The 25,306-nt window shown below is 37.2% G+C and overlaps 1 protein-coding gene across 1 annotated transcript; it reads right to left on the bottom strand.

Moving 5' to 3' along the window:
• Window positions 1-23,228: 23,228 nt before the first annotated feature.
• LOC145164094 (uncharacterized) lies at window positions 23,229-24,983 on the bottom strand. Its single transcript, XM_079082821.1, has one exon. The coding sequence runs from the start codon at window positions 24,981-24,983 to the stop codon at window positions 23,229-23,231; it is 1,755 nt and encodes a 584-aa protein (XP_078938947.1).
• Window positions 24,984-25,306: the final 323 nt, after the last annotated feature.

Genomic DNA, 25,306 nt, shown 5'->3' with positions numbered 1-25,306 from the left:
CACACATGCCTTTGTTGTTCCTTGTTCCTCTTTGCTTCTGCCATATTGAAGTATATATATGGCATAACGTTATATTGTATCTATTATTGAACTCACTAAGCGTCACCGCTTACCCTCTCAATGTTTAACAAATTTGCAGGAGATAAGTAACCAGTATAGTCATATACTGTTGGAAGGTTTAGAATAGTTGTAATATTACTTTTGTATTTAGGGATCATGTATGTATAAAAGTATAGTATCCTGGGTAGTTGTGTAATATATAACACTTTGTAATAGTCGGTTTGTATCCAGTCAGTTGTAATCACTTTATCAATGTAAAATATTATTTGTGAATATGCATGTAGCATGTTTTGAGGAAGTATCTTAAAGTGTTATGAAAGGGGTCCTTTCAGTTTGTATAAACAAGGTTTTACCTTTTTCCTTTAATTATGAAAATGGTGGTATTTATGCTTATTGTAATGGTGTATTTTATTTTGAAGCATTACCTTGCAATGGTATATATGAAACTGTGATGATTGTAGATAAGTTAGGAAATAATGTGTTGAATATTGATTCTTCCAATGATTTGGATAAGGCATGCTTGTGGCATTGTCGTCTTGGACATGTCAACAAGAAGCGCATAGCCCCAACTCCAAATGGATGGAGTTTTGGAGTCATTCGACTTAAAGTCGGATGACACTTGCGAATCTTGTTTACTTGGAAAGATGACCAAGTCACCCTTCACTGGTACTTGTGAAAGGGGTGAAGGTCTGTTGGATCGCATACACACTGATGTGTGTGGACCATTCAGAACGGACACAAGGGATGCTAACTGCTTCTATGTGACTTTTACTTATGACTATAGTAGATATGGGTATATTTACTTAATCAAGCATAAGTCAGAAACTTTTGAAAAGTTCAAAAAGTTTAAGCAAGAAGTGAAGAATCAATTGGGCAGGAAGATAAAGATGCTACGATCCGATCGTGGAGGAGAGTATCTTAGTATCGAGTTCCTTGACTATCTTAAGGAATGTGGAATTGTTTCACAATTGATGCCACCTAGGACACCACAGCTTAATGGTGTGGCTGAGAGGCGCAATAGAACCTTGTTAGACATGGTTCATTCCATGATGAGTCGAGCTTCGTTACCTATCTCATTCGGGGGTATGCCTTAGAGATTGCCGCCCATATCCATAATCTAGTCCCTACCAAAAAGGTTTATAAAACACCTCACGAGATGTGGACAGGGAAAGTTCCCACATTAGACCACATCAAAGTTTGAGGTTGCGAGGCTTTTGTGAGAAAAGAAACTCACGACAAGCTCGAACCTTGGAGTGAGCGATGTATTTTCATCGGCTACCCGCAAAAATCCTTTGGATATCTCTTCTATAGACCGAGTGACAATATTGTCTTCGTTGCAAGGAGATGAGTCTTTCGTGAGAGTGAACTCATAGGCCAAGGAAACAGTGGGAGGCAAATTAATATTGAAGAGCTTCAAGAGTCAAGCGGTGAAGGAACCTCAAACACTAGCAATCAACCTGAGGAGGAAACTCCAGTTGATACAATTGACGAGTCATTACCTCTGAGGTGTTCCAGTAGAGTTAGAAACACACCTGCGTATTATGGTTTCCATATTACTACTGAAGGTGATACATTTATCAGTGACAGCACACTGGTAAATTTGGATGAACCTAACAACTATAAGGAAGCCATGGCAGGCCCCGAGTCTGCAAATTGGAAAGAGGCTATGGACAGCAAGATTGAGTCCATGTATGACAATCAAGTTTGGAACCTGGTTGATAATGTATCGGGTCGTAAGACAGTCGGGTGCAAATGGATCTTAAAGAAGAATACCGACATTGATGGGAAAGTACACACATATAAGGCGCGACTGGTTGCGATGGTTTACTCAAACTCCGGGAGTTGACTATGATGATACCTTCTCACCAGTAGCGAAGATTAAATCTAGAAGGGTTATGTTGGCCATAACTGCATTTCATGATTATGAAATATGGCAAATGGATGTCAAAACCGCTTTCCTAAATGGAAAGTTGACTGAAGATGTTTACATGAGTCAGCCAGAGGGTTTTGTCAATGCAAAGTACCCTAATAGAGTGTGTAAGCTTGAGAAATCCATTTATGGATTGAAAAAAGCATCTCGCAGATGGAATCTTTGTTTCAATGAGAAAGTCAAAGAGTTTGGATTTTCGAGAAGCGAGGATGAGTCCTGTGTATATGTCAAAGCTAGTGGGAGTATAGTGAGCTTTCTGGTATTGTATCTAGATGACATACTGCTCATAGGAAACGACATCCCAACCTTGCAGGAGGTTAAGTCCTGGCTTGGGAAGTGTTTCGCTATGAAGGACCTCGGAGAAGCTACCTATATCCTAGGGATAAGGATATTGAGAAATAGAAGTAAAAGGCTAATAGGACTTAGTCAAAGTACCTACTTGGAGAAAGTGTTGAAACGTTTCAGCATGGAGAACTCCAAGAAAGGTGACTTACCTATCCAAGGCAATGCCAAACTGCGTAAGACTCAGAGTCCGAGTACAGAGGCTGAGATAGCATAAATGAGTCATATACCATATGCTTCCGCTGTTGGTTCGATCATATATGCTAAGACTTGCACTCGCCCTGATGTGGCCTTTGCTTTGAGCATGGTCAGCAGATATCAAGGGAATCATGACAAAGCTCATTGGATTGTAGTTAAAAACATTTTCAAGTACCTACGGAGGACTAAGGACTGGATCCTTACCCTCGGTGGGAGTGATGACTTGAGAGTGATAGGGTATAGTGACGCCAGCTTCCAAACCGTCAGAGATAATTTCCGCTCTCAGTCGGGCTGGGTGTTTACCCTGAATGGAGGAGCAGTAACATGGAAAAGTTCCAAGCAGGAGACTATAGTTGATTCAACGTGCGAATCAGAGTACATAGCAGCCAGTGAAGCATCGAAGGAGGCGATATGGTTGAAAAACTTCATCGGAGACCTTGGAGTCATTCCATCCATAAAGGAGCCTGTGGATATTTTTTGCGATAATGAAGGGGCGGTTGCCTTAACCAAGGAACCGGGAGATCATGGTAGATCTAGACATATCGACAGGAAATACCACTTCCTAAGACATCAAGTAGAGGAAAGGCACATCGTGGTAAAGGGGATATCCTCAGAGGACAACCCAGCAGATCCTCTTACAAAGAGACTAACTAGGGTTAAGCACTTGCAGCATGCGAGGAGCATTGGGCTAAAAGACGATATTAGTTTTAGTAATTAGATAAATCGAAACTTGTAATAGCTAAATTGTAATTGACATTTGATGATTGAATAAAAGGAGTTTTATTTATAAGTAAAGTTACTGTCTTGTGTCAATTATTTACTATTGTTTCACTTTGCATGTTTTGACTTCCAGAATAATAAAAAATATATTTATTATTATTATTCAAACTATCCATAGTCGATCATATGTTGGAAGTAAGTATGAAATAAGACTGTCATGAGTTGGCTTGTAGATTGTCTAAGGAGTTAGACATAGAAAAAGTGTGCTACACCATTCATGAGTGCTCCTGAAATAAGATTTGAGTATTGGATTCAACCCGCGCTCACCTGAATTACTTCATGCAACTTATCACGAGTAATTGTGAGATGATAATATCATATAATCTTCAAATCAAGATATATGAGTTGTTGACTACGAGTTGGTTGTGCATTGATGGCATGAAAACACATCAGTAACTTGATGTTATAAAACGTGTCGTTATGCATAATTTGATGAGTAGTTAGTACAAGCATATAATGTCGAAGTTTATCTGTTCCTTTTATCCTAAGAGGATTAAAAGCGATAACTTGGGCCCCTCGATGATTCTGTTTTGACTTATGTGCCGGGCCCGGTCAGAACTAAATTGATGTGTTCAGGTATGTTCTATGCTAGACGAATCAGAAATCGAGAAACAAATTTCAGGTAAATAAGTATGACTATGTTCCATGTGTTTGTCCGCATAGATATCTTGAGAACAGAGGAGTATATGATCCCTTATCTGAAGGACGCGTCACCGACTAGGTCAGAGTTCGACAAAGGCTTTTGAAAGCTTACGATTGCTAAGTCGGATCCTGAAGTGCATAAGCAGTAATAGTTATTAGACTTATCCAAGTGGGAGACTGTTGGACTTGGTGTCTAAGCTCATAACTATAACTGGTATGTACTTGACCCGATTGTAGCATGGTCCTTGTGGGTTGCCTTCACCAGTGAAATTTGATAGGATATATTTTGAGAATAAGGTTATTTATGGTTTATTAATATATTACAAGTATAATATATTAATACGAAATTATTTTATTAGTATTGATCAAGAATTAATTTATTAATTTTGTGATCAAAAGAAACTAATTAAATATATGAGGATTGATTATGTAAATCAATCATTCTTGTAGTGTGGGCTAATGATCCATGATTATGGGCTAAACTAATCCATGGATAGTCCATGAGGTTAAACCCATGGAGCATGAGAATGTGGAAAGTCATGTGTTATTAGGGTTTACCAAGTGTAACCCTAGCATGTGCAACACTATAAATAGAACCCTCTATGAGCCAAAATCGGCTACACATAATGCCTCTTCTCTTTGAGATAAATAGATTATTCTCTTAAATCATCCTCTTGCATATTGGTGTTTGTGAACCTATTCAAGATCATTAAGACTCCAACTGACCTCTCGACATATAAGATCATTAAGACTCCTACTGACCTCTCGATTAGTTCTTGAACCTATTCAAGGTCATTAAGACTCCCACTGACCTCTCGACATATAAGATTCTCTGTCAAGGAGCATTCCTTGACAAACAAATATTCAAGAGTTAGTAATGATTCTTATCAAGAAAACACTTCATATAATTGGCCTTAGTTGGTCTTTGTTTTAGTCAGAACATCACAACTACCTATTTCAAACGTGCAAGAGTAAGAAACATTTCTACTCCACATTTAATGAGGCGTTATAAACCTACTTATAACATGTCACTCAAGGTAAAACTTGAAGTTACTATAGTATGACATTAAAACTTGTTTGGGAACGAAGTATGACTCATCTTCTTGATTTAACCATTTCACTAATACCCGATTCCTCTTCTTAGCCATATAAATGCACTAAGGTTTCCTTAGGGGATCAATTGTGACATGGTTCCACAATCATTAGGATGTTCATAAAACATGATACTAAAGTACTCTTCTTTCCTTTCAGATTGGAGAAACTTTTATCTTTCTGCCTAATTGACTCTTCTTATTCGTTCTGGTTATACTTTGAAACTTTTCAAGGTATTAGAATTACACTTAATTTTGTAAGTGTAAGCATGTTTACTGAACTAGCAGTAAATCATGACGAACAAAATTTATCGTCCTTTGTGGTGGATCTGACCAGTCCACATCAATGTGTACTAGATCCTTTAGTCTTTCACTTGACTCACATACACATGTGAATAAGGAATTAGTCTTAATTTCCCAAAGATAAAGATTCTCATACATCACACAATTCAATTTCATGATTCCAAGTTTCTGTCCAATTGAAACTTTGGTGATGAGAATCCTTCCTCACTTGGTAAATTATGACATTACCACAATCGATATAACTAAGAATCAAATCCATTTTCAACATTGCTAAAAATATAAATATTAACACCAATTTTCATAAATGCCATTGCAAGGAAACGTAAAATAAGAAAATATCAAAATTTATTTTATTGATAAAATGCGGAAAACTTGTCCTTACAATGCAAATACAAATGAAAACTATGTTACTAAATATTACTAAGCAATCTATCATAACTCCTAAGCAGCTCAAAAATCCGATCATCAAACCATGTGATTAAAATCCATCTTTTGAAACTTTTCAAAACTTTTAGATCAAAATTAAAACAATTAAATTAATCATATAATTTTATCTTTATCATAAATTTGACCTTTTCCTTTTAATTGGTAAGAAAATTCAAATCAAATTTTACAAATAATTAATTTATCACATAATCTAATAATTATCTTAAAATTTGAGAATAATCTTTGAGTAAGATGAGGATATTCATTACCATATCAGAAAATTCGAATTTATTAGTAAAAAAACTTATGGTAATTATCCTAATATAATCTAGGCCAAAAAAAACCCAAAAATCTGCCAACAGACGCGTCGCCACGTCGTGTCATGCCATAACATGTCGTGTAAGACCAACACGTCGTGTTCATCAGGCAGAGTCCAAAAACGATTTTCTTCCATCTTTGAACAAATCACAAATGCATCAAATATAACAAAAAAACACCCTAGTCTCTGATACCACTGATGGGTTTTGAGCATTACAACATTCCTATGGTGCACATGCAACCCTAATTGTTTTGGATCTAGGTTTTTCTCAAGTTATACATGCAAATCAATTATCCAAAGCAAAACCCTAGATCTAGCATACATAATTTAGAAATTCATATATATAAAAGGGTTGGAAGATTACCTCACTTGTTATATTGTAATAACAAGAACAATCCTTGACTCTTGAAAGATTAGTTCCCCAAGTGTTGCACCTCAAAGGGAGTCACAAACACTCAACATAACAAGGATGAGAAAGAGAGAGGTGAAAATCGGCTAGAGCAACTCCTAGAAGCTTAGGGACGATTTCCTTAGGGTTTAGAGGGTTTATATAAGGCTAGGTTGCTTAGTCTTCAAGCTGGACTTTAATAAGGAAACCCTAGTTCCTAACTTAAGCCCAAAGCAACCCATGGACCTCCTTGGTAAGCCCTTTGATGAAATATTATGGGTCCACCCATAAATTTCGTCCACTCTACTTGCAAGGAGTCTTAAGCCCAGTTTTACAACTATCAACGATTTGCAAAACAGCCCCTCCATTATTAATCAGTTCCTTTAATCCCAAAATTAATACCAAATTAATTTTGATTAATTACTAATTAATAATATGATTTCCAAATAATATTTTAATCTTGTAATATATTAATAAAATCATTTTGAGTACCAATTTATTATTCATATAATAAATCCTACTCTCTCTCTCTCTACTTGTCATCTTATCAAGTTGCATGAGTGAAGGCAACCCAAAAGGACCATGCTACATATCAAATCAAGTACATACCAAATATAGTTATGGGCTTACACACCTAATTCAACAATCTCCCACTTGGATAAGTCTAATAACTATTATTGCAAGTATGACTTCAGAATCTGACTTGCAATCGTAGCTTTCAAAAAAACCGCTGTCGAACTCTGATGTTATCAGTAACGCATCATTTAGATAAGGGATTAAATATTGATCCGTTCTACAAGATATGCTATGGACATGAGGCATGGTTTATAATCATTCTCTCTGTCCAAATTCTATTTCCCGATTTCCGATTTACAACGACTGACTCAGACTACAATTGAACACATCAACTTAGTCCAGGCCTGGCCAAGCGCTTAGGGCGTCATCACTAAATCATCGAGGGGCCCACAGATATCGCTTTTATCCCATTTAGGGTAAAAGGAACGGATAAACTTCGACTCATATGCTTGTACTATTTACTCATCAAATTACACACAACAATAAGTTTTATAACAACAAGTTACTGATGCGTTTACGTATTATAAATGAGCACCCGACTCGTAAACAACAACTATATGTCTTCGTTTCAAGAATATAAGATATTATCGTCTCACAATCACTCGTGATAAAATCCATGAAGTGATTAAAATGAGCGTGAGTTTAATCCAATACTCAAATCCTATTTCAGGAGTACTCATGAACATTGCAGCAAACATTTTCTATGTCTAAGCGCTTAGACAATCTACTGTCGGATTAATGACAGTTTTACCTCATTCCTTACTTCCAAAGTATGATCGACTGTAGATGTTTGAATAATCCTATCATTCGGGAAGTCAAAACATGCGAAGTGAAACACAAGAATAACCTAATCCAATATGGTCTCAACCTTTTGAATATAAATAAAACACTTATTATTTAATCACCATATTAGTTAGACCTTACTCATTGTATAATATTTCGATCAATCAACTAAATACTTGAATTAAAAAAATAGTCATCCCATGCTCCAAGCATGCACACTATGTTTATCTATGGTCCTTCCTTTGTGAAATTAATTGAACACATTTTCAATGATGTTTATTTCACAATTCCCTAATCCTTATAAGTGTAAGAATACAAATCTTGCCACTAATAGAATTTGTTAGAGTCTAACCTTTCATGCAATGATCTTTTTGTAATGTCGAGGCTCCAAAGTCACAGAGACTTAGCCAATGATATTACAAAGCGTTCCATTGGAGATTGTTACAAGACAATTCCCCGGAAATAAAGTCTCACATTCAAGGTACATTCATTGAACATCCTTCTTGCATAAAAGTTTCTAACTTACACATAGATTCTTAACATCCAACTCCCATTATGGAAATATTTCCATAATTACCATATGACTTTCCATTCTCAATAGAATCCTATCTATTCAGAATTATATCAACATGGTCCATCCATTACTATACTTCCAACTGTTTACAAGCAACCAATCTTTGGCAAACTTTAGATTGTTCTTTGACAGTTGTCTAACAACTTTAGTCATATTAGGTTCTATTCCTTTTCCCTTCTTAATGCTCTAGGCATTTGGAAAAGTCAGAACATGCAAATATTATAGCATATGCAATCGATCCTATACCCGAAGCATTAGGGATACGATTCATAATGTCTTACATAAAGACATGATACTTAACCAGTCTCTTGCTAAAATATTTTCATAGAATTTCCTATGTTGAAACATTTCAATATGATATTCATATATGTTTATGACTAAATTTCATTAAAATTCCAATCTAAGCTTTTAGATCTGAAATGAAGTATTAGTATCTTCTCCCTTAGATCTTTCTATAGCGAAACAACTTGCAAATTCTGCAACTTTGCAAACTTAGAATTTTGTTTCCTATAAATAGCATCGCTAACTCGCAACACCTAACATAATAATTATGCACCGACTAGCATAATAATTACATTCTTACTAGCATAACAATTATGCTCCCACCAGCTTTGACATGTACCCAAAAATCAGTTGGACTTCTAGAAATCAATACTTAATGACTTTCTTACCAAAGTTCAGATTTCTGATACGTGGTGCTTTGTAAAGTCTTTTCCTAGACTTCTCAACCTCATACACCTTTCAATAGATAGCTTATGTGTGTGTCTAAACCTTTTCAGAACTTATAGCGATAAGTCCTAAATGTTCAAACTATTTTCCATTTCTCACAATTCGAAGTACGAAAAGGGATGTCGTAATCATACTCGAATTTGAGAACGCAATTATCACAACTGCTAACTCTAATCCTATAAAATCTACAAGTGAAAGCATTTTCTTACAATCATTTTTCATGAAGTAGAGAGAAACCTCTTGCCACTTTGATTTTATGGTGTATGTGTTCATATCCATGTGAACTCGTCATTTATCACAAGACAAGGTTTATGACAAATTCAAACTCATATGGACTGAACCTGCTTATTCTTAATTTCTAGCCATCTGGCAGCACAAGGGCCTACCAGTGCTTCCAGGTCATTGAGCAGCTCACCTATACAGATTAATGTACTTTCATCAATTAGGTGTTATGCCTTATGCAATCAAATGAGAACTCATAGAACTCAAACACATAATCAACTTAACTGGAATAGGCACGGAAATAAGAATATGTCAACACGATAGGTTATCAACCTCGGGTCGTGTGCTAGTGATAAATAAAAAGTTTATTCTCGATTAGTTCTTGAACCTATTCAAGATTATTAAGACTCCCACTAACCTCTCGACATATAAGATTCTCTGTGAAGGAGCATTCATTGACAAACAAATATTCAAGAGTTAGTAAGGATTCTTATCAAGAAAACACTTCATATAATTGGCCTTAGTTGGTCTTTGTTTTAGTCAAAACATCACAAATACCTATTTCAAACGTGCAAGAGTAAGAAACATTTCTACTCCACATTTAATGAGGCGTTATAAACCTACTTATAACATGTCACTCAAGGTAAATCTTGAAGTTACTAGAGTATGACATTAAAACTTGTTTGGGAACGAAGTATGACTCATTTTCTTGATTTAACCATTTCACCAATACTCGATTCCTCTTCTTAGCCATATAAATGCACTAATGTGTCCTTAGAGGATCAATTGTGACATGGTTCCACAATCATTAGGATGTTCATAAAACATGATACTAAAGTACTCTTCTTTCCTTTCAGATTGGAGAAACTTTTATCTTTCTGCCTAATTGACTCTTCTTATTCGTTCTGGTTATACTTTGAAACTTTTCAAGGTATTAGAATTATACTTAATCTTGTAAGTATAACTATGTTTGCTGAACCAGCAGTAAATCATGACGAACAAAATTTATCGTCCTTTGTGGTGGATCTGACCAGTCCACATCAATGTGTACTAGATCCTTTAGTCATTCACTTGACTCGCATACACATGTGAATAAGGAATTAGTCTTAATTTCACAAAGATAAATATTCTCATACATCACACAATTCAATAGCATGATTCCAAGTTTCTGTCCAATTGAAACTTGGGTGATGAGAATCCTTCGTCACTTGGTAAATTATGACATTACCACAATCGTTATAACTAAGAATCAAATCCATTTTCAACATTGCTAACAATATAAATATTTACACCAATTTTCATAAATGCCATTGCAAGGAAACGTAAAATAAGAAAATATCAAAATTTATTTTATTGATAAAATGCGGAAAACTTGTCCTTACAACGCAAGTACAAATGAAAACTATGTTACTAAATATTCCTAAGCAATCTATCATAACTCCTAAGCAGCTCAAAAATCCGATCATCGAACCATGTGATTAAAATCCATCTTTTGAAACTTTTCAAAACTTCTAGATCAAATTTAAAACAATTAAATTAATCATATAATTTTATCTTTATCATAAATTTGATCTTTTTCTTTTAACTGGTAAGAAAATTCAAATCAAAATTTACAAATAATTAATTTATCACATAATCTAATAATTATCTTAAAATTTGACAATAATCTTTGAGTAAGATGAGGATATTCATTACCATATCAGAAAATTCGAATTTAATTAGTAAAAAAAACTTATGGTAATTATCCTAATATAATCTAGGGCAAAAAAAACCAAAAAATCTGCCAACAGACGCGTCGCCACGTCGTGTCATGCCGTAACACGTCGTGTAAGACCAACACGTTGTGTTCAACTATGAACACGTCGTGTTCATCAGGCAGAGTCCAAAAACGATTTTCTTCCATCTTTGAACAAATCACAAATGCATCAAATATAACAAAAAAACACCCTAGTCTCTGATACCACTGATGGGTTTTGAGCATTACAACATTACTGTGGTGCACATGCAACCCTAATTCCTTTGGATCTAGGTTTTTCTCAAGTTATACATGCAAATCAATTATCCAAAGCAAAACCCTTGATCTAGCATACATAATTTCGAAATTCATATATATATATATATATATATATATATATATATATATATATATATATATATATATATGTATATAAGGGTTGGAAGATTACCTCACTTGTTATATTGTAATAACAAGAACAATCCTTGACTCTTGAAAGATTAGTGCCCCAAGTGTTGCACCTCAAATGGAGTCACACACACTCAACACAACAAGGATGAGAAAGAGAGAGGTGAAAATCGGCTAGAGCAACTCCTAGAAGCTTAGGGACGATTTCCTTAGGGTTTAGAGGGTTTATATAAGGCTAGCTTGCTTAGTCTTCAAGCTGGACTTGAATAAGGAAACCCTAGTTCCTAACTTAAGCCCAAAGCAACCCATGGACCTCCTTGGTAAGCCCTTGGATGAAATCTTATGGGTTCACCCATAAATTTCGTCCACTCCACTTACAAGGAGTCTTAAGCCCAGTTTCACAACTATCAACGATTTGCAAAATAGCTCCTCCATTATTCATTAGTTCCTTTAATCCCAAAATTAATACCAAACTAATTTCTGATAAATTACTAAGTAATAATATGATTTCCAAATAATATATTAATCTTGTAATATATTAATAAAATCATTTTGAGTACCAATTTATTATTTATATAATAAATCCTACTCTCTCTCTACTTGTCATCTTATCAAGTTGCATGAGTGAAGGCAACCCAAAAGGACCATGCTACATATCAAATCAAGTACATACCAAATATAGTTATGGGCTTAGACACCTAATTCGTTCACACTTTCGGCGCTCCTCCTTCATACCATGCCTTAGGATTCGCTCCACTTGTCGAATGAAGCCACATGCCCTATAAGTCGCTCACACTTTCGGCGCTTCTCCTTCATACCCTCGACCTGTGCCTCCCGAATCCGCTCCAACAGCGGAGTAATCACTGTCATCCTCAGGCATATATCCCGTATCAGAGCCACGACCACCTTGCGGCTGAGAGCATCAGCCACCACATTGGCCTTCCCCGGGTGATAAAGGATCTCACAGTCGTAATCCTTCACCACATCCAACCAACGTCGCTGCCTCATGTTCAGATCCGGATGATCCATCAAGTACCTCAGGCTCTTGTGGTCCGTGTAGATAGTACAATGGATCCCATAGAGGTAATTTCGCCAAATCTTGAGGGCAAAAACAACTGCCCCCAACTCCAGGTCGTGTGTCGAGTAATTCACCTTGGGAGGCTTCAGCTGCCTTGTGACATCCCCAAATTTCTTGGCCAGAAAAGACCGATTTACTTTATGATTTTAAAATAAAATCAGAGTAAATTTGCCCCCCCAAAACAAAATATGATAAAATTTATCAAATTATTTCTTAAAGAAATATATTTTCCATTTCATAACAAAAGCACGAGATGTCATGTTCCGATACAGACCAAAAGCATAAACAGTATATTATAAGCCTTACAACAGTTATTTACAACTACTGGCCTATAATCCAAAATCCCTCATCATCGTCCAACTATGCTCTTGTTCCACTACCTGTAATTATATAAAAAGCTGAGTGGGTCAAGCTTGGGAGCCTGGTGAGCATATTGGGTTTTCAATCCCACAAATAATAAATTTATTAATTTCATCAACCAACAATAAATTTATTTATTATGTTGAAACATCAAACAATCAACTCAATTTCCCATCCTCATTATCTTCTTTATTCTTAAAGATCTTAAAATCATCTGTCCTCCATTCATTCATTCCTAAAGATTATCCTAAGGAATAAGCACGAAGTCCTTCGCTGCCTGAGATTTATACAACAGGCACTAAATCCATAGCTGCCAAGGTTCATCTATACGGTACTAAATCCATAGCTACCAACGTATATCTATATGCTACTAAATCCATAGCTACCGACGTACATCTATACCGTCTTTCATCCCTCATTCTTTATCTACCCATGTTTTACCCAACATTTTTTGTAGATATAAAATACATATACAGTTTAAATCATTTAAAACCTGTATAAATCATTCATTCAACATCCATCTCAAATAAACAAACAATATATATTCACATAGCACGTATTTTATATAAAATACTTCATATCTATGTGTAAGAAGAAAGTGACTCTACACTCACCTGATAAGACGGCGGTTGGACAGCACTTCGTCCCTAAAAACAATATTTTTCGATGAAACCGGGATGTTTTCTCAAAAACCGGGCTTCACGTAGGCAGAGTTTCGGCTCGAAAACTCTTTTTCTTGGGATCTTCGGGGCTCTGAAACTTGCTTTGGGTGCTAGGACGATAAACTAGGCTTCGAGGGTATTTCTTGCAATTTAGGAGAGAGTATAAGGGTGAGAGATGTAAAGAAAGTAAACAAAAATCGGGCAGCCTTGAGTTCTATTTATAGTGGCTGAACATCAGGGTTACGCTGGGCGTAATGTCCTCGTACGCTGGGCGTACTGCGAGGCGGTTCACTACGCGGAGCGTACCCCTCGTACGCGGGGCGTACGGGTGGATCATCTCGGACGCATCGGAGCTACAATCACGTGTCGACCATGCGATGGAGTAGGCTACGTGGCCCAACTCAGACCATGAACACGAGTACGTTGGGCGTACTCCGAATTTCCAAACTTCTAAAATTCGTATCTTTCGCATACGAGCTCCGTTTTTGATGTTCTTTATATCCACGCGTAGGTGAGACTATGATCTACAACTTTCATTTAGACTCCATCGGCTAATTCTGAATTTATTTTTAAAGTTATATTTTTAACAGGTCGGGACATGAAAAGTCCGTTAAAAATTCATAACTTCTTCATCCGATGTCCGTTTTTGTCTGTCTTTTTACCGTTGCACTAATATCGACGAGATCTTCGATTCTCGTTTAGATTGTTTCGGCTAAAATCACTCGATCTAAATTTCGAGTTTTGGGCTGCATACTGCTAAGTCGAAACTTAGAAAAATCATAACTTCCTCATACGAAGTCAGATTTGGGCATTCTTTTTATGCACACTCTCAGTTTAACGAATACCACGACTTTCATTTAGATCTAAGGCTAAAAATCGTTCTATCGTAAATTCACTATTTACGTCACGTAGTGTCGTACCGGTTCTGTCGCGACACTTCGACAGGTCATAACTTCTTCGTTATAACTCGGATTTCAGCATTCTTTATATATCCGGAATCTTTGTCACGACCACTACAACTTCCTTCATAGATATCGACTTTATCTAATATTTATTTTCGACGCTTATTTTTATCCTTAATCATAATAATTAAGTTGAAAGCACATAATTCATTCTTATTACTTCAAAACGAGTTCCAATGGTTGACCTAGACTATTATATCATCATTCATGCTTAGCCTAGAAACACGGGCGTTACATGCCTCGAGGGGTAAGCGATGATGCACCCTCTCTGCATCAATATTGCCCCTAAGCACGAGATAGACGCGTCACAATACACTACGAAATCTTCAATGCCCTCTGAAAAAGTCAACATCAGTGCCTCGCACAGCTTCTGCCTCAAAGTCTCGAAGGTTCCCTGCTGCTCAAGCCCCCAGCTGAATGTCACCGACTTCTTGGTTAGTCGGGTCAGTGGAACAACTATCTTGGAGAAATCCTGGATGAATCTCCTATAGTAATCCGCCAGACCAAGAAAACTCTGAATCTCGGATGGAGACCTTGAAACCTCCCATCTCATCACGGCCTCTACCTTGGCCGAATCGACCAGTATACCGTTCTGGTTGACGAGGTGTCCTAGAAACTGCACCTCGCGCAATCAACACTTACACTTAGAGAACTTTCCGAAAATTCTCTCCCTTCACAGTGTCTCCAACACCTCCCTCAGGTGCTCCTCGTGCTGCTCTTGAGTATTGGAATACACCAAGATGTCATCGACAAAAACTATCACAGACCGATCCAGCATCGGTCTGCACACGCGATTCATGAGATCCATGAACGCGACAGGAGCATTGGTGAGCCTAAACGGCATCACCGCGAACTCATAGTGGTCGTAGCGAGTTCGGAACGTTGTCTTCTATACGTCCTCATCTCTGACAATCATCTGATGATAGCCTGATCGCAAATCAATCTTGTAAAACCAAGATGCTCCCTGAAGCTGGTCGAAGAGATCGTCGATCCTCGGGAGTGGGTAGCAGTTCTTCACCGTCACCTTATTCAACTCCGGGTAGTCTATACACATCCGGTGAGACCCCGTCCTTATTCTTCACAAACAGAATCGGGGCTCCCCAAGGTGAACTGCTCAGCCTGATAAATCCCTTGTCCAACAGCTCTTGCAGTTGTGTAGACAACTCCTGCATCTCGGGAGGAGCCAACTGATACGGTGCCTTGGCTATTGGAGCCGCACGAGGAACTAGGTCAATCCTGAACTCTACCTGCCTCTCCGGAGGTACTACAGGAAAATTCTCTGGGAACACGTCCGGGTACTCCCGTACGACCGGTACATCGTGTACGGTTGCCATACCCTTCTCCCGGGTATCCATGACATAGGCAAAATAACCTGCGCAACCCTGCTGAAGGTAGTGTCTCGCCCTCGCTGTCGAACAAAAGGTCGGTCCACCCTGCGGCCTCTCGCCCTGAATTACCAACCCTCCCCCACTTGGGTTCCTAACTCACACTAGCTGCCGCTCGCAGTCGATCACTACCACATTGGGGCTCAACCAGTCCATACCCATGATAACCTTATTCCCTCGCAGGGGAATATGGACCAAATCCACGGAGTACTGCTCATCGGACAACTGCAGTGTACATCCTCGATGAACCCTCGCGACCCGAACGGTCTTATCATCTGCAATCTCTACATAAAGGGGATAGTACAGCTCCCCTGGAGCTCCAAAAAATCGCTTGCTAAGCGCGAGCGATACAAAGGATCGGGTAGCCTCCGAGTCAAATAATACCAACACTGGGATACCGTTCACATGGAACGATCCTAAAACAAGATACGTGAAATATAAATATTAAAACTGACGTATAATAAAAACTAGGGAGAATAAATGATGTGTAGAATTCACTCTAGTCTTAAATTTATAAGGTTGAAATTACCGATACTAGAATTTTACTATCGACTTAGGCAAGTGTACCTAATTGAATTTGTAATATAGCAATGGTAAGAACGGATGTCGAACACTTGGGGAAACGAGTATGATTTAATATTAGACTATTTGTCGCTAATTAACTTAAAAGATAAGTAACTTGGGGGAATTTCTAGTAACAAGACAATAATGAGAATTTTAACAATTAAAGTGTAGAATAAATATAGAACAAGAATTGGTTTTTAAGAATCAAGAATGATAAGGATGCTTTCACTTAGATTTAATTCCACCTTTTAGTAATGAATGATTTATATTAAGTGCAATGGATATTATTAGTTATTTACCGATTTCTACAATTGGTTAAAAATCATGATATAAATTTTTTACCGTTTTGATAATAAAATTAATTAAAAACAATTGTCATGCAATTAACAATTTTATTAACAATAATTAATTCGTATCATGCAAACATTTGATCAAACTATTCATTTTAGTGGTAGTAAAACAAATAGGAATCGTAAGTTGGTCGTACGATATAAAATATACATGTTAAATTTTTAGTATTTTATTTTGCCCAATTCCTAGAATATTGTCCTTTACTAGTCATAAATATCAATGGTTATGAAAAATTTATGATTCAAGATAATATAATTAAAGTGATCTTTTAAAAATATTAACTTAGTTATGGGAAAATTAATTACAAAAACTTAACATATACAAATAAATGATCAAATATGCATGATAAAATAAATAACAATTAATATCCGAATAATATAAATCAAATCATATTTTCAAGGTTTCATTATCCAAGTGAAAGCAAAGAGAATTTAGCTCATAATTAAGGTTACAACATACATAGAAAACATATTGAGAATGTTAAACATGTCGATAAAACAAACCCGATGTAGTCCCTAATGCCACTGCAATCTTCAATTCCTTAGCTTTTTGACTCTTGAATCCCCAATTGTGGTTCAAAGGTTGGATGGAATTTGGTATAGTGGTGATATGGTAAGAAATTGTATGGAGAAATTTGTGTATCAAAGTGTATGATTCCAATGTCTTCTCTCTTTTGTGGTGAAAAATGGTGGTATTTATAGTAAAAATTGGAAGAATTAAATACCTAAAAGAAATAAATTGAGATTGGATCTAATGAAAAAGAATTCAAAAGAATTAAAAAGATGGGAATAAATGGTTGGAAAGTTTAAAGGTGGTGAATTATTGAGTATTGGTTGGAAAGGAATGGGTTTAGAATAGGAAAAAGTGGAGAAAAAATGGTTAAAAATGGAATGGAATCGGAATTGGCAAATCTGGAGCATAAAACGACGTCGTTTTAAGCTGAATAGTTCCGAATCGGATTCTGGGTCGGAAATCGGTTCGACACGCGGACCTTATGTGAGAGGAAACGGATCGGATTCTCGGGTCGGAGCTGGGTCGAAGCCGGACATGGATCGGATCCGAGTGACGTCGTCGATGACGTCATAATCGGAAAAAAAGCGCGGATCCTAAACCCGGGTCGGAGTTCTGGGTCGGGTCGGAAACCAGGTTAAAGCACGGATCTTCTGTGAGGGGAAGTGGATCGCGGGGCGGACATCGGATCGGGCTCGGATCTTCCAGATCTGGGTCGCGAATCGAGACTTGGGCTCCGGGTTTGGGCTCCTGGTTTGGGCTCCGGGTTTTGGGCTCCGAATTTTGTTTCTTTTCTATTTTTTTTCCTTTTTCCAATTTAAATTAAATTAAATTAATTTAATTAATATAAATTATTTAGAAATTAAATAATTAATTCCCAATAATTTATTTTAATTAAACCTCATTAATTAATTTAAGATCTTTTTTTTTATATATTTTTATTTTGTTTTCTCGTCTTTCCAACGCGGCTATTTTTGAATTCTTTGACTTTTTGATCTCATTTTTCTTCGTGTAATTTCTTTCACTTCTTTTTGCGGATTTTTGCACATTTTCTTCTCCTTTTTCTTCAGAAATGATTTTTAGCTGTAAAATGGAATTTCAAACTTTATAAGTACCTTTTATCTTAAATCATACCAAAATATAGCTAAAAATACATAAATATCGCTCGAAATATATGTATAATTATTGCGATATCAAAATACCCCACACTTGAACTTTGCTTGTCCTCAAGCAAAACTAACTTTAGCATGTCATCATATCAAAACCTTCATCACCAACATTGTTTAAGACAATCCAACTTGAACCCAGCCATTACATCGAAACCTCAATGCATACATTTGTGTCTAATGATTCTTAAAACTTCCCAAATCCTAAATACTCACAATCTTCATAAACACTTGCCCACTTCTTTTGAACAACATTCATTTTATGCATCCCTCCGAATATATCCTCAGAAATCTTTCTTAACCTCAAAGTATTTTTACTAAGTCCCCAAGCATACATATGGAAAAATAACCTAGAAATAAAAATTACAATAAATAATAACTTGGCAAATTGCCTTTATTCTTGAGTCTTCATTGATTTTTTTTTTTTTTTTTGAACTTTTCTTCATGATATTTCTTGATCTTCATAGCTTTGTAGACTCTTATTCTCAAACTTTGTAACTTTTTTTTTTTTTTTTTTTCAATCTAAAAATCCTAAAAATAAAAACATATGCTTAAGCAAGGGAACTTAACTTCAACTCTTATTGGTTAGAGATATTAGTCTAGAGTGCAATGACTACATAAGCTCTCCTGGATATATTTCTGGTACACGATGCTAAACATATTATGGCCCTCAAACTAAGCAAGGTTGTGTTTTTGTTCCATGATTTCACTAGGATAGGGAAGCCACAAATGTACTATAACATACTATTGGTTCAATTAAACATTTGAGTTCGCATTGAATCATCCCACACAACGTTAACAACTTAAGTTTCAACACAATAAAACTTTTTAATTTTTATCAAAAATGCTTGGTTTCCTTATTCGACCCCCTACCCCACACTTAAATCATACAATGTCCCCATTGTATGTAAAATTAAAGCACATAAAAGTAAAAAGGGAGAAAAAGGAACAGACTCCCCTGGGGTATTGCAGTGGCGAGGTAGAAATCCTAATTTGCGTAGGACAAGTGTTGAGTGCACTTTTCTGTTTGTAATGTTGAAGTGCATGTAAATCTTTTCTTTTTTGAACCAGCTGGAGATTTAGGCAAGTGTGGCATCTAAATCTTTTTCCGCATAATTTCTCTGAACAGGTGCATTTACGTGTCGCGTATAAGATTTGGACGCGTCGCGTAATGCAATTGTTGGGATTCTCTTCGCAATTCTTGAATTTAACGCTTTGTATACTGGCCAAGTACACATTGCGTTATTAGATCAATTACTCCTTTTCGCTGAGTGAATTGGATTTGACTTGTGTCGGCCGAACACTTGCTTCATCCTTCGAATAATGCTCTCCCGTTGGTCAGTGTTAGCTTCAGTTCTCCATCCTGCTCTTTGTGGGGAATCACCCCACACTTATGTGATGCCATTGCTCCAATTGTAATTTGTACTTCAGAAATTTACTTTACACCATTCTCACCATCACCTGTTTCTAAGCTGAAAAGTAACTTTCACAGAAAAATAAAACCATTAAAAAGCACTTTTATTGAAAACACAAACTAAAAAGAAAATTCACACCAAACATACAGAAAATAAACACACCAAATTTAAAAATCAAAACAAACATCGGGTTGCCTCCCGCAAGCGCTTCTTTTTAACTGAGTCATGAGCCAGACTCTACCCCTCACTTAATTGTTTTCAGTGAGTTGGAGGGGTATATCCTCTTTCTCTTCTTCTTCTAACATTCCTTCCTGGTAATGCTTCACTCGAAATGCCCACAGCGCATCATTAAGTTTATCTGCCCATTCCTTCTTGTTACTTCCCACTGATCGTTCCACAATTCTTTTTAAAGCTCGATTTGTGACTTCAGTTTGCCCACTGGTTTGTGGATGATAGGCCGTTGCGATTCTATGGTGAACACCATATTTTTGCAAAACCTTTTCCAGTTGGGTATTGCAGAAGTGTGTACCCCTGTCACTAATCAGAGCTTTAGGGAAACCAAAACGTGAAAACAGATTCTTTAAAAACTTGACTACTACACGAGCATCGTTAGTGGGTAAAGCTTTCGCTTCAGCCCACTTTGATACGTAGTCAACAGCTACCAAAATATATTTGTTTCCTCGTGAGGAAGGAAATGGTCCCATAAAATCGATTCCCCAAACGTCAAAAATTTCACATACTTGGATGCTGTTTTGGGGCATCTCATTTCGGGAAGAGATGTTACCGGCCCTTTGACATGCATCACATTCTTTCACGAAGATGTGAGCATCTTTGAAAATCGTAGGCCAGTAAAATCCAGCATCAAAGATTTTTCTTGCTGTGTAATTAGCACCATGATGCCCCCCAGTCGGTCCAGCGTGACATCCTTTCATGATCTCACGACTTTCTTTTCCGAATACGCATCTCCTTACTACATTATCCGCGCAACTTCGGAATAAGTAAGGGTCATCCCAATAATAGTGCCTGAGGTCCGAAAAAAATTTCTTCTTCTGTTGATGTGTCATTCCTTTAAAAAGAAATCCTGCAGCCAAGTAGTTTACAATGTCTGCATACCAAGGTACCTCTTCACCTATCATCATCAAGGATTCATCTGGAAATTTGTCATTTATTTCAGACTCCTTGAGTTCTTCGATGTTGGGATTCTCTAATCTGGACAAATGATCAGCAGCCACATTTTCCATGCCTTTCTTGTCTTTAATCTCGATGTCAAATTCTTGGAGTAACATGATCCAACGAATTAATCGTTGCTTAGAGTCTTCTTTCCTGAATAAATACTTCAAGGCAGCATGATCAGTAAATACAATAGTTTTTGACAAGATCAAGTAAGAGCGAAATTTCTCAAAAGCATAAACCACAGCAAGCAATTCTTTTTCAGTTGTGGTGTAATTTGCTTGAGCGGGGTTTAACGTCTTGCTGGCATAGTAGATTGGCTGAAAATGTTTCTCAATTCTTTGTCCCATAACTGCTCCCACTGCAAAATCACTAGCATCACACATTAATTCAAATGGCAAATTCCAATTTGGAGCGACCATTATCGGGGCTGTTGTTAATTTTTCTTTTAAATTGTTGAAAGCATTTAAACAATCTGAAGAAAAATTAAACTTTGCTTCCTTTAACAGAAGTTGAGTCAAAGGGAGCGTGATTTTTGAAAAATCTTTTATGAACCTTCTGTAAAATCCTGCATGACCTAGAAAACTTCTGACCCCTTTGACGTTGGTTGGAGGTGGCAATTTTGATATTGTCTCTATTTTCGCTTTGTCCACCTCAATCCCCTCCTTGGAGATTTTATGCCCTAGTACAATGCCTTCTTGCACCATGAAATGACATTTCTCCCAGTTCAAAACCAGATTTGATTCTTCGCATCTAGCAAGCATTTTGTCTAGATTAGCTAAACATGCATCAAAGGAATCTCCAAACACTGAAAAATCATCCATAAACACTTCCATGAAGTTTTCCACCATGTCGTGGAAAATGGCTGTCATGCATCTTTGGAAGGTTGCAGGAGCATTGCAAAGTCCGAATGACATTCGTCTGTATGCAAAAGTTCCGTATGGGCAAGTGAATGTTGTCTTTTCTTGATCTTCAGGAACGATAGGAATTTGAAAGTATCCTGAGAAACCATCTAGGAAACAATAGTAAGCATTTCCAGAAAGACGTTCTAGCATCTGATCGATAAAAGGAAGGGGGAAATGGTCTTTGCGGGATGCATCATTTAACTTTCGATAATCGATGCACACTCGCCACCCTGTAACTGTTCTTGTTGGTATCAGCTCATTCTTTTCATTGATTATGATGGTCATTCCTCCCTTCTTTGGGACAATGTGAATGGGGCTTACCCATGGACTGTCTGAAATAGGGTAGATCATTCCCGAATCTAAGAGTTTTACGATCTCTTTTCTCACAACTTCTTGCATTTTCGGGTTCAATCGCCTTTGTGGTTGGACTGCTGGTTTTGATCCTTCTTCCATCAAAATTTTGTGAGAACAATAGGATGGATTTATTCCTTTGATATCAGAAATATTCCATGCTATAGCTTGCTTTCTCTTTTTCAAAACTTCAATCAACCTCTCTTTTTCATGCGGTGAGAGATTTGCAGCGATGATCATAGGGAATTGCTCATTATTTCCTAGGTATGCGTACTCCAAATGATCAGGTAAAACTTTCAACTCACTTTTGACATCGGAGTCAAAAGGTGTTTCTTTGTGGTGTGCTTCCTCTTTTTCTGATTTACTATCCGTGTAGTCTTCTTTTTGATTAATCTCCTCCAGCAGCTTTTCCAGATCTTTTTCAGCATCAAACGTATCTTCTCCAAGTTGCATCATGCTTTCAATGTCTTTATCTTTTACTTCCAATATCTCATTTTCCAATAAGTTATCAAAAACATCAGCAAATAAAACTTCATCATCACTCACCTTGGAGTGCTTCATTGCTCTATCAAGACCGAAGGTGATAGCATCAGTTCCGACTCTTAGTGTCAACTTTGATCCATGAATGTCAACTAATGCTCTTGCAGTGCTTAAGAATGGTCTTCCCAAAATAATAGGAACTTCATTGTCTTCTTCCATATCAAGCACTACAAAATCTGCAGGAAATACGAACTTGTCAACTTTCACCAGTAAGTCCTCCACTATCCCTTTTGGATACGTCACTGATTTGTTTGCCAGATGGATTGCCATTCGAATTGGTTTTGGTTCAGGTAAATCAAGTTTCTAGTAAAACGAATATGGCATAAGATTTATACTTGCTCCTGAATCAGCCAGAGCATGGCTGAGACCCAAATTACCAAATTGGCACGGTAAAGTCAGACTTCCTGGATCTCTCATTTTCTGAGGAAGTTTGTTCAACATGGCTGCTGAACATTGTTCGTTTAATACTACACTTGAAGCTTTCTCCATTTTCTTTCGGTTAACAAGCAAATCTTTCAGAAATTTTGCATATTTGGGCATTTGAGCCATAGCTTCAATGAATGGGATGTTGATATGCAAGGATTTGATATGATCGATGAATTTGCGATAGTCCTCCTCCTCTTTTTCCTTCCTCAAGCGTTGAGGGAAAGGAATTGGTGGCCTATATGGTTTGACAACTGGAGTGGATGTAGTTGTCTCAACCGGAACTGGTTCTTTTTCCTTCTCTTGGGATTGTGAAATAGTAGAAGGTTCGTTAGTATGAACTGGAACTAACGGCTCAAGATTTTTTCCAGTTCGAGTTGTTATTGCTTTGACATGAGCAGTCGGATTTGTCTCAGTGTTACTTGGTAATGTTCCAGGAAATCGCTCTTGTAGTACTCTCGAAATTTGCCCGATTTGGTTTTCGATGTTCAACATCGAAGCTTGCTGATTTCTTAGAGCAGTTTCGGTTGTTGATCCGATTCTTTTCACCAACTCTTCTGTATCTCGATGTCTTTTATCAGATGCTTCTGCAAATCTGGCCATCATTTCTTCGAAAGTTGGCTTCTTTTCTTGCACAATTTGCTCCAATGGTGGGTTTTTTTGGTAGAAACCTTGACCGCTTTGTCTCCATTTCCCTTGCATCTCCATTTCCTTCTTGTATTCATCGAATGGTTTGCAGTTGTTCCGAGGCTTCCTTTCATCGTATCTATCTCCAGATGAGTAGCATACATCAACCTTTTGATTCCCATCTTGATCTAATGGACAATCTCTTTCAAGATGTGGTCCACTACAGTTGTCACAGCCGACTTGGATAGCATGAATTGTCTGATTGACCTTTTTCATGTCTCTTCCTAATGCATCCAATTTTGCATTTAATGCTGCCAAGCCATCTGAGCTCTCTCCTGTTGATCTTTTTCGGAAAGATGAATCTCGTGAAGAATGCCACTGATGTGAGTGTTGGGCGAGTTCCTCGATTATTGCTTTCCCGTCAGCTGGATTTTTCTTAGGAATGGGTCCTTGAGAGTCAACTAACTGACGGGTACAAACATCGATCCCGTTATAGAAAGTCTGCACGACCTGATGTGGATTTAGATCATGTTGTGGACAATTTTGCAGCATTTCTTTATAACGGTCCCAAGCATCATACAGTGTCTCATCTTCAAGCTGCTGAAAATTTTGAATTTTCATTTTCATCTTCGCAATTTTGCATGGTGGGCTAAATTGTTTTGTAAATTTTGATCTTAAACCTTCGCATGTGGTAATCGTAGGTTCAGATTTTATCCAACGTTTGGCAGCTCCTTGTAGTGTTATTGGAAACACTCTAAGCATGACTGCATCTTTGCTTACTCCAACAATGTTGAAGTAGTCAGCTATTTCGAGTACAGCTTCGACATGTTGGTTCGCATCTTCATCTTCTCTTCCGGCAAAAGGAGTTTCTCGTAGAAGGTGAAGAAATTGTCCTTTTAATTCGAAATTTGTTTGGGCTGGTATCGCTGGACGAATGACTCCATGATCATCCCCGTCTCTAGTACGGCTTGTATATTCCTCTAATGAAAGGAGGGCTAGATCGGTCATTGTTTGGTTTTCTCGGATTAGTTGGTGAAACGTGCGTTCGGGCTCTTCTAAAAGTGGAACGAAAGTGAAATTTGAACTTCGGGTCATATATTAGGGAAATTCTATCTTAAAGTGAATTGATTATACTGCATAAATTATTTATTTAATTTTTGTGTAATACTTTGACTATCAAATAGAGAACAGACAGAGAGAGGTAGCCGGGAGGCAGGATCATTTCGGTGTATATTATAAATATAACTTTTCTGAAATCCAGCAACCAAAACCAACGTACCAATTCCAAACTCTGTTCTGGTAAGTAGAATTACTCGTATTACACGCGAATT

The sequence above is a fragment of the Lactuca virosa genome, chromosome 3 (assembly GCF_052849685.1).
Source record: "Lactuca virosa cultivar CGN04683 chromosome 3, Lactuca_virosa_CGN04683_v6, whole genome shotgun sequence".
NCBI lineage: Eukaryota > Viridiplantae > Streptophyta > Magnoliopsida > Asterales > Asteraceae > Lactuca > Lactuca virosa.
The sequence above is the reverse complement of the archived record's forward strand: the minus strand, read 5'-3'. Positions and strand labels throughout refer to the sequence as shown.

Coding starts and splice junctions, on each gene's coding strand:
- LOC145164094 (XM_079082821.1), bottom strand. CDS start 24,983: ATGACCGATCTAGCCCTCCTTTCATTAGAGGAATATACAAGCCGTACT.